The sequence below is a fragment of the Scomber japonicus genome, chromosome 3 (assembly GCF_027409825.1).
Source record: "Scomber japonicus isolate fScoJap1 chromosome 3, fScoJap1.pri, whole genome shotgun sequence".
Classification (NCBI taxonomy): domain Eukaryota; kingdom Metazoa; phylum Chordata; class Actinopteri; order Scombriformes; family Scombridae; genus Scomber; species Scomber japonicus.
Genome location: NC_070580.1, coordinates 13418018 through 13429740, shown reverse-complemented (window position 1 = coordinate 13429740; position 11723 = coordinate 13418018). Strand labels below are relative to the sequence as shown.

The 11723-nt window shown below is 41.0% G+C and overlaps 1 protein-coding gene across 1 annotated transcript; it reads left to right on the top strand.

Moving 5' to 3' along the window:
• The first annotated feature begins 720 nt into the window (after positions 1-720).
• Positions 721-3985, top strand: LOC128354992 (protein unc-119 homolog B-like). The gene is made up of 5 exons (XM_053315127.1): positions 721-1079; positions 2046-2159; positions 2369-2468; positions 2704-2876; positions 3826-3985. The coding sequence occupies exons 1-5, from the start codon at positions 839-841 to the stop codon at positions 3936-3938; spliced, it is 741 nt and encodes a 246-aa protein (XP_053171102.1). The 5' UTR covers positions 721-838; the 3' UTR covers positions 3939-3985.
• Positions 3986-11723: the final 7738 nt, after the last annotated feature.

Genomic DNA, 11723 nt, shown 5'->3' with positions numbered 1-11723 from the left:
CTTGCCTGTGTATTTAATCAAGAAACAAAGTGAAATGACCTTCTAGCAACTCGGACAAATAGATTAAGATTTTTATCACTAGTATAGGCCTATTTATTTTATTTTAAGCTACAGGCTACTTTACTACACTTAAGAGTGAATTACTATTATGTTTAGACCACTACTTTTCTTCCTCTTTTTATCTCACAGCTGTTTGTTGCTTCTCAGCTATGATTTACATTAAAACACATGGGCCTTTAGACCTACTGTAGGTCAACACTTACACTCAATTTCTTAGTGAAGACTTGGTGAAGGACAGAAGAGGTAAAATATTTCACAAAATAAATAAATAAATGAATAAAAAATTAAATTGATGAGATGAGATGACAGATTAGAAAATCATGTCTACCCTCTAATTATCTTGTGACCCTTTGGAGGGGGGCCAACCCCTTGGTTGGGAAGCAGATGGTGAACTACCAAACTGAATATCCTGTCATTACAACAGGACTCTTCTTCTTTTTATTAGTATTATTATTCTTGTTGTGTTTAATGTTGTTATTATCATCATCATTATTAAATAGGACACAGCCTATTTCAGCAGCTGGACCACGTCCATCGCCCCCTGGTGGAGGTTTCGGGGAACCCTTTCACACCCTCATCTGGCTCACCGGACGAGTTGTCATGGCAACTGTACAGCATGTGCTTACAAAAACAAGCGCTTGACCGTTAACCGACACTTCTTTCGACACTCGACATCTACGGCGCCATCTTCTTCTTCTTCTTCTTCTAGCATTTACTGCCAGAGAGGGAAACAGAAGTTAGTTTTCCTGAACAGAGGGGAGCCGAGGAGAGTCAAAAGATGAACGGAGCTAAAGCCCGCAGCGACGCAGCGCCTGTTGCTGAAAATGTCTCCGGCGGCGGGCACGGCACTGCGGCTCCGGCTCCTCCGCGGGACCGTAAGCCCGGCGGAGGGGTTCTGAAGAGGCTCAAATCCCGGAGGAGCCAGGTGGAGAGCAGGCCCGTCACGGAGGAGGACCTTCGTACACAGAGCGGACACATCACGCCGGAGGATGTGCTAGGACTGCGGGTGGCTACGCGAGGTTTGGCTCCCTCTCTAGTGCCTGTTGTTGTTGGTTGACACAGTCGCTTTTTACAGCCTGAAGAGACTCACTGACGCTCATTTTACTGCCAGTGGTGAACTGAGAATATGAACAAAATGCAACCGAGTCAGCCTACACGATACATGAACAAAACATATTACACAACGTGCAATTAGAGGGAAATTACGTCCAGTTATTCAGGCTTATGACATGTCATTGGAAAACAAAACAAGATAAATGGTGCATTAGTATAATTAGCTAGCTATGTGAGAGACTACTATCTGACGTCACAAAATGTTGGACGTCACCTATCACTCTTGGAAAAACCATTGTTTCTATTTTAAGCAGCTTAACCCGGAATTTAACAATAGGAGGCGTTTGTAACAATGAAGCCTCTCCGTGGTGTCCCTTTATATTTTACTATGATCCTAATGACATCATATTAAATCACTGGGAAAGTCTTGGAAAATGTCTGATGTAAATGATCTTAATGATCACTGCTCTGACATCACAACCTGCACCGATCAAGGGGACACACTGTTTTCTTTAAGTCATACAAAATAAATGGAAATTCATTAGTGGTGAAGACTGCAGTTACAGCTGTGGAGGGCATATAGATATTTGACAGGAAATGATAAGCTGTAGAGAATCAATTTAACACTTTCATTTCAAAGTATAGCAAGAACATCCTAGTATATTGGCCTCATGTGTTTCTTATTGCTGTATAACTCCATAATACACAAAAGCCAGTGATCATTCAAATGTGCTTCACCGTGTCTTGTACGTATGCAAAATTGTGTTCACATACAAGCAAAACTGTCACTGCAGTGTTTTCCATGTTATTTTTATGTACAGTATGTCGCAACAGAATAGTTTGTGCTTTTGCAATGTGAACTTTAACCAGCCTGACCCACAAATCATTTAAATGTTTATAACTCTTCTGTCATCTGTCTGTCATTGTTGCAGGGTACCTCTGTAAACCTGAGGACAATATTTATAATATTGACTTTGTACGCTTTAAGATCAGAGACTTGGAGACTGGCACTGTCTTGTTTGAGATCGCCAAGCCACCACACACAGGTACTGTGTCGAAGCCCACTCTATGCTTTCTCTGCATGTGTTGTATGCCCCATTATTAATGTGTATCTTTTGACTATGAAGGATCTGGCTCTTGAGGGCTAAAAAATGAAGCATTCTGGGTTTAGAAACATTCAGTATTGGTTGTGATTAGAAGTAGTCCTCAGTATGGCTGATGTCAAATGTTATTGGTCCTATGTTGTGGGTCTCAGAGGAAGACGAGGAAAACAGAGAAGGGGATGCCAGCGCAGGCCGATTTGTACGCTACCAGTTCACCCCAGCCTTCCTGCGACTGAGGACTGTGGGAGCTACGTGAGTGACTCACACATCACCAACACACACCTAAGACAAACACTGTCACCTGTCAAACAATGAAAACAATCACAGCATTGTCCTCTGCCAGCTAACACACACTCACTGACGGTGTGCACCTGTGCAGTAAGACTGCATTAATTTATAACTACCCAAAAGCAGACCTACTGTTGCAACCATTGACTAAACAGTCAATGGTTGCAACATCTCCCTTTTCTCCATGTTATTCAATCAGGGTGGAATTCACAGTTGGAAATCGGCCGCTAAACAACTTCCGCATGATCGAGAGGCATTACTTCCGTGATCACCTGCTGAAGAGCTTCGACTTTGACTTCGGCTTCTGTATCCCGAACAGCCGCAATACTTGTGAGCACATCTATGAGTTCCCTCAGCTGTCTGAGAGCCTAGGTGAGTCTGCTTTTACCCCGTAACCGTTAAAGGTTAGTCCTAAAAATGCCTTCTTGAATATGATGTCACCCTTTCAAAATGTTAAAGAGAGAGAGAAGAAATATCAAAGCCTGAATACCAAACAAATGATGTTGACGATCGTATTAGATTTTGGAGCACCTTCCTGCAATAAATGTGCTATTAATGAGAGATGGTTCCTGCCACTTGTTAAAGTATAGGCTCAGACTTTTTCAAGTCTATCGTAACAACACCCACACTTATGTTGAAGGAGTTATTAGTTGCTGCAGTTGTTCCTCATCTCCTCCCTTCTGTGCAAAAATGCACTCTAAAGTTCAGCCAAAGATAATATGAGTTTCTGTCAGTCTGTGTTAGCCAAATCAAGTTGTACCTGTGTTATGCTATCTTCACCCTGGCAGTCCATGTAGGATGATTGCTGGTGTTTTGTCCCAACAACAAACCTACATGTCACTACCTGAAAAGTATACTTCCACTGCAGCACACTAAACACAAAGAGGAATGATTACTGCGCCCAATACTTCCTTCAATGTACATAATGTGCATGTGAGAATCGTATTAAGACAGACTTCTGAAACTGTCTGTTTGCTCTGTCACATAAAAAGTTCATATGAAACCATTCATGTTATGTGATTGCAAGTATGTTCTCATAACGACATGAAAATGCTTTATGCGTCTTATTAAGTGTGTGCCTACAGTAGCAGAACTGGTTTTGTCATAATAGATTAATTATATCATCATTGTGATTACGGAGGGACATTTATATCACATGTAAGCACTTGTGGTCACAGGCTTTCACTCTGAGCTACAGAGCCACTTAAGTATTTGATTTATCAATAACACTGACACAGTCATTTTAGGTTTTATACTGTTGGACCTAATTGCAAGGATATGTTTTTTGATTGCTGACATGTATGCATTGTCTGTCTTTCAGTCCGTCAGATGGTGGAGTGTCCTTATGAGACCCGGTCAGACAGCTTCTATTTCGTGGAGAACAGACTGGTCATGCACAACAAGGCAGACTATGCTTATAACGGAGGACAATGATATCGGCCTGCCGGCATGCAAACACACACACACACACACATTAACATGTGCATGCACACAAATACTCACATTTATAGATACACATATATCCACATGCATGCACATGGCTGAACATACATACAGCTCACACACAGATACATGCACAAATAGTTAAAGGCAGAGTTGAGTTGCCTCAATGTTGCCTCATATGTTTATAAAGATGAATTAGAATTAGTTGGTCATTTTCAGGGATGTATTTGATATTGCAGGAGGTTCAGTATCACTCTCTGCTCTGACATACAAATTAACAGATTAAAATTGGTTCATTTTTGTTAATTGGGACACATTTATTTAAAACTAAGAGGCAACACATCAATGTAGTGGCCATGTGATGTGTGTCTCAAACAGACCAAATGCATGTCAGATAGACAGTTAGTCTCCTCTTAGCAATATTCAAAGTGTCCTACCACCCCCTCTACACACATGGACAAACATATACCCACACACTCAATCCCCAAGTGACACACATAGTGTTTACGCAGTGTTTGTCAGAAGCAGCTGTTCTCAGAGCTAACGCCTCCACAATCCACTCCAGACAATATCGGGGGAGAAAGAGAGAAACCATCCACAAAAACACTCCTGTCAAACACACATGGTCACTCTTGCGATCCCCCTCCCCACCTCCCTCTCCTCTCTCGCTTTCATACACACACACACCAACAAGAGTGCTATATAAGAGTTTAATCAAACGTCTCTGAGATTAGCACCATTGTTTACTCTGGTTGAAAGGAACATGGAAATACACTCAATGGCTACTTCATTAGGTACACCTGTACAATCTAATGCAATCCAATACAACAGCTCTGCAGTAAATTCAACATTTATGAAGTATGACGTTTTAAAATGTTGTCCAAAAGGTGAAAATTCTACTTCATGTTTATAACTGAGGTTGTAGTGGGTTGTGGTGTTCTGAATATTTTGTCCACTCCATTAACATACATGAGAGGGCCAAATATTAGGAAGAATTTTCAATAGTGGACCACCATCACCCACTACTACCTCAAAATAAACATACAGTAGAATTATCACCTTTCTGACAGTGTCAGCAAAAACTGAAAACGTATAATCTTCATAAAAGTAGAATTTTAGATTGCACAGGTGCACCTAATAAGTGGCCAGTGAGTATCCATCAGGTAATAGAGATTTGTAACCTGCAATCAAACAAAAGATGATAACCTCATATAATGAACAGTCAAAAAGGAAATCACTACTAAATTGCTCGTAGTTCCAAGAGGGGCTGATATGACCTGATATCATGATGCATGTAATGATATGAACAGAAAATGATGATGAAATAAAAAAACAAAACAAGTGTGAAGTCTTGGCTCAAGGAGAAAGCTAAAGTTAAACATTCTCCTTCCTGATCTTTGCTGTATGATCTGTTCTTTTAAAATCATTCCCTTATCAAGCACGTCTTCAAAGAATCAAGTTGGACTTCGTCTGGACATTGAGTGGTCTTTCATATAACTAGATAGTGTACATCCTTCATCTCTCTTTGTACTTTGTAAACTTTGGTGTTCAAGGTTAAAGGTGGTGTTTGTAAAATAAATTATATATATATATATATAGTTTGTAAAAAGTGAATCAATCAAATAAATGTACATTTTGAGATATAAGAGTTTAAGTGTGACATTTATTTTATTTCTGAACATTGGAAGAGTTGATTTGACCTGGGTGTGAGGAAGAAGAAGTTCCAGAAGTGGCCACTAGGAGGGGTTATATTATAGTTTTAAATGTGTGCCACTGGTTACAGTTTAGTTTCATGTTTAACTGTTCAAAAAAGAAGCAGCAGTCTTTAGAATTATTATGAGACATTTGACATGTTTATCTGCTAGTGGAATTACGTCATATGAGGTCATGGTCTGGTTCCTTTATATTCTATGGTATCACTACAGTGACACAACACTGATAAAATCATTTTAATTCCACATCATTGCTTTATCTACAGGCCACATGTGATGAGCTAACATAGCATGCAATACATTTTGAAATTTGTTAGGGATTGTTATACTTTGATCATCCATTTTTGGAGTCTTGTGGGATTTAAAGCAAATCTGAGCCTCTCTCTGTTTATTCTTTCTCAGGCTGTTTCTTCCTATCACTGCGCTCATCTCTTGATCTTTCTCTCTCTCAGCCTCTTTCAGTTTCCATCTCTCTTTCCGGCTCTCATGCCCAAAACCTCATGCTCTTTTCTTTCACGTCTCTTTTCTATTTCTCTCTCTCTCTCCACACCTTTGCAGCTCTCCCTCCCTTGCTCTGTTTTTCCCCTTTTCTTTCCTCCTCTCTCACCTGGTAACCAGACCTCTGGAGAGGAGTGTTGAGTTTCCACTTTCCCAGAGAAGAGGACAATCTGAGCTACACAAAGATCCACAATGGACCCCCTCTGCTCTCTCCTCCCCACACTCTGTCACTGCACAGCTGCACACACATACTATACACACACAAATATACACATAAGTACATAAGAATACACACACCTTGTGCTTGTCAATCTCTCTTTTCCTATTCAGTTTATTATTTCGCTCTTTCGTCTTCATGGACTTTTTTCCCCTTTTCATCTTTTCTCCAACTAAATCCCTTCTATTTAACTCCTGTGGTGGTTCTGTCTCCACAAACAATTTGGTGTTCCCACTGACACACACACACACACACACACACATCATCATCACCTTCCTCTGTTCTTTGAGTACAACCTTAGTAAAACTTTGCATGGTTACATCAGAGGGGCTGTGAGACTAACAGCCAATAATAAGACTGTCAGTGACCTTTCTGAGTCCATATCAAATCAAATTAGTATAAATCCTAAAATTATTATCTGGAATCTTTGTTTTTGTAGCAGTGGCAGGGAGGCCATAAAAAAGAAAGCAGTCTTAAGTGTGGTATAATTAAACTTCTCTGGAGTAATAATCCATTTTGGTTCACTAGGGGACAGCACAATTCAAACACAACACTGATGCCTATTTACACATCCAGCACATACAGAGTAACATTAGCATTCATTTTGAGCTATCTGTCTAGCCAACTGGCAAATATGAGTCCAGTATTCAGTTTCTTTTTAGCTCTGTTTGGTTCTCCACCGTCTCCAGAGATAAATATCTGACTCCCTAGCTCTCATAGGCTGCACCATGTTCACCAGCTATCCACCAACTTTGTCTATCATTTGGCCCTGCACAGGTCGCATACAGTGATGCTGATGAGAGTGGTGAGACTGAATTAAAACATGAAAATTGTGTTCCTTAAAACCAAAACTATAAGCTGAAAGAAGCTAAAATGCTCCTCTGTAGAGCTGAGGAGAACTACAAAGTCTGGCAACAATTCTCAATTGAGTTTGTCACTATGACACTATGCGGTTATTTGATCCATTGTAAATATTGAAATATTGATTAGAGAAGCTTTTTAAAATTTTTTATAAACATATTAATCACAAGGGGTATTTTAGGTACACTAGCCATTTGTCTATGAAGACATCTATTGTGTATTCCCTACATAGCAATAGAGCTGTGGTATGATAATTTGCACAATCCAACATCAAAACCTTCAAACAACAAATGAACAAGTATGAAGTGAAGACCTAATGTGTCAGCTGTTGATTAGACCACAAAGCAGGATGCAATTTTACTGTTAGCTCATAAATCAATAATCGCAGCCTTTCATCAGGCTGTAGGGCCTGCACACTGCAGCACACACGTAAAGCAGCTGTACTGTTCTGAACCACGTGTGTTGGTATGATGTGAATCTCACAATATACAGTTTTCAATCAGTGTCCACTGTCCACATTAATAAATACACACACACACACACATACACATACATATACACAACACACACACACACACACACACACACACACGTTCTTTCCAACTTTCCAGGGATGATTTGTGTTTCCCAAGCCTTCGTGGAATACATTTTCAGCAGTTGGTTGTGGATCGACACACACGCACCGGAAACAATTGGACAGGTGGGATAAATCAACCACATTCACCCCTCCCACTATATATATTTATATACACACACACACACACACACACTTTCTTTGTAACTTGCTCTCCCATATATCCTGTTCAGTGAATCACACAACATTGAGATTAGAAGTGAGAAGCACATGTTTATTAAGGTTCCCCTGAAACACTCACCACACACACACACACACACACACACACACACACACTGAGCCATGGGGACAGGGGGGACAGTGGTCTCCTATAAATAGCAGCTAGGAATGGCGTTGATAGGTCCTGTGAAAAGAAATGGAGGGGGGAGTGGAAAAAGGATTAAAAGAGATACAGGGACGCAACTCCACTTGTTCGTGTGTGTCTGCAAGGTACTTTGGAGGGAGGTGGTATGGATTTCTTGCCACCAACAAAAATCTCTCTCTCTCTTAGACCACCCCCCCTCCCCTAAAAAAAAAGATCACCATTTACCCACTCTCTCTGCCGCTGTCTCTTTTACATATACACCTCATCCTCTTCTTTTTTTTTCTCTCACTCTTGTCCTGCTCCGAGGCTCTGGTGTGAAATCTACTGTGTGTTAACACCACATTACCCACAGCACATCTTCCGATAAAGAGGCGATGAGTCACTGTGCAATCCTTTCTTTTAGGTCGGCATATGAAGACGGTCTCCAGGATGGTCGTGACTCCATCTGCATGTGTCATGATGTCATTTCCAGTAGACGTTTAGTGATATCATCTCAATCCTGGAGCAGATCGGGGCAGACTTTAAGTTGCAAACATGAAGGATGGTGCATAAAAATAAAATTATGAATATCCATTACAGCTCATAAAAGTTTATTCATCTTTACTCTTATTTCTTAAAACATTTTTGGTATCGACCAATAAAGTATGCTCTGGAAAGTGTCAAAAACATATTTTTTTAATTAATGTCACCTTTGAATCTGTTGGGTGCCAATAATAGTTTTATAGATATGATAATTAGTTATCTGGGAGTTTATAATGCCCTCAGTACATCAGTGATGGATAGACAGTCCTTTAATAAACTGTGATTCCCATACAAATTTCCATGGTGCCATGCGTATTGACAATCTGTCTTTAAGTGTTAGGTCTCTGCTGATTTGTAACCAGAAGCCTTTGTGTGGCTTTTATGTTGTGTATGTGTGGGTGTGTGTTGACTGTGTAGTATTACAACGAAGATCTCCACTACTGCTTAGACTCTTACAGCAGACAGACAGAAATAGTCCTGTATGATCAGGGTAAATACGTTGTGGTCTGCTGGTGCTCGCAGACAACTTTGGAAGCCTCTTGGAGCCTTCAAGCAGCATCAGTCCAGCTTGTTTTGTGTGTGCATGATTAATAAAAGGTTAACTTAGCCCTCAGTCAACTGTTGAAGAGGCTTGTAAATCTCCCCCACAATCTCTTCCTTCCTCTCCCTTTCTCTCCTCTCTTTGTCTCTCTCCCTTTGCCACACCTTCCCCTGGGGGATGGAGGGATTGTGATCGGAGAACGGAGGTGGGGCTCCTGGCTCAAACCACAGGTGTGCTTGTTTCCTCCCCTCTCCGCTCTCATGTAATGATTTCTTTGGCTTGCCACCTGCCAGGTGGAAGAGACACCCACAGCAAATGGAGCACTTTAAAATGGCCTCCTGGCTTCCGCTTTAAAAGACTCTTTTGCTTGTTCGGTTTTGTCTTTCATCCGTCAACAAACATTCCATTTGTACCCTTTTTCATTATCCATTGGCAGCATTAAATTCAACAAGGTCTTACTGGAACTACTTGTTGCCTGTTTACATTTTGCATTACATGCAAATAATAGCTTCTGAAGCTGCTGCTGCTGAAGCATACAGCTGGCAGAGTCACAGCCTTCACAAATGATTAGAAGTTGGCTTTCTAACTCTTTTCTCTCAAGTCTCCTCCTCATCTCTCTTTCAAACTGCCTCGAGGGTGGTGGAGAGCAGGTCCCAGGCCCTGGCAGGTCAGAGGTCGCTCACAGACAATGAGTTCCCACTCTGGGTCAGCTGTGGTCAAGGAAACAAAAGGGTTGAAGACCTGGATTGGACAAACTACTGCAGTGTTTCAAGGTGGCAGAGTGACAACAGAGGGAGGGAGATGGGATAGAGAAAAGACAGAAATAAAAAGTGAAATGCGAGTGTAATGAAAACCTTTTACACTCACCCACACGCACACAAAACAATGTAAATTTTGCTTTTGTGTTTTTCTTCAACAGGCTGGAAAAAACCGAGCCCCGGAAACAAGTTATCCAAAGTTTCAATAACCAGAAATCTCTTATAACCTCTTCTATTAGTTGGGGTTTGAATTAATAACCACTTACAAAAAGTTACTCACTTTAATATCACAAACAGAAGTAAAGCCGAGTGTTCCTGCTTTATTATATCTTTTAACATCGCTCTAACTTGTTCCTTTCCCTCCCCCACACCGCTGTCTTTCTCACTCTTTTTTATTCAGTGCCATTGATCATGCATGCAGAAATTCAGCACGCCCAACCAGGGCTCCAGCCAGGATAGGTTAGCTAGTGCAAGGCCCTGTCCTACATACTGTTCTCTCGCTATGGTCCACCAGGCCACAGTCACACCCTCCCCCTGATCTGCCTCTCCTCACTGACTTCCCCCCACTGCCATACACACAAACACCCTGCGGCCCGTCTCCGAGCGCACACCAGCACATGCACAGATCATCATGTGGTGCCAGGAATGTTAACTCATCATTAGCAGAAGAAAAGTTTTAGGCAGGTGCACAGTAAATGTGATTGTTTTTGGGCTCATTTCTGTCTTTGATCCGGTCTCAGTTTGAACTTGCTACACATGCACAGACAAGCGATTGTTTGATGTGCAGGGACATTTTCTGCTACTGTAATATCATTAACAGAAACACAGATTACATTTCACCTGGCCCCAAAAACCTACATGATCTCACTGGTTTAAGAAATAGTTTAGCTTGAATTATGTGAACACTGTGAACTTTTAGTTTTCCTTTTCATTCAGTCAAGGTCACAATCTGATGAGTGAAGCAAGTGCATTTCACATAAGAGCACTTCACTTGTTTCACTTTTATCAGAGCAGCTGAGGTACGTGACGAAACTGCTCAGCTGACCGGGCTTGCCCTGGCTGAGAGAGTGGCTGATTTAGAATTTAGAGGTAATGCTGCTAATCTACCACTTAGCTGGTTAGGACTGCCTGTCACATGATGGCGAGAGAGGGGGTTAGAATGAGTAAGACCAGGTTTAAATGAAGGCCGGTAAAGACTGGAGTAAGGTGAGATGGAGTTGAAGTATAACTGGATGTAGAGTGCTGATCAGAGTTGTTATGGATGTGATAGATCAGGATAAGAGCTGGGCAGTAGGGACAGGTGGGTTGTATGAGGGTTGGACCAGACAGGGATGACTGATGGATAGGGATATTCTCAAAAAGGCCGGTTGCCTGTTGAGGTTTTTGTTGGGGTGTGAAGAGAATGAGAGCAGGAAATGATGAAAGAATAGTTTACAATAAAATTTGAATAGATGGAGAATACATGTAAATTCACATCACATCACTTTACATCACAGAAGGTCAAATCACATCACATGACATCATAATATCACATTTCAATGCGTCACATATCACATCGTAATAAATCATGCAAGATCACATAATAATATTATGTCACATAAGACCACATCACAACAAATGACATCACATACTCACCATATTGCATCATACCAGAATATAACCAGTATCACAATATCATATTGGACATCATAGACTGTAACATAACATAACATGACATGACATGGCATAA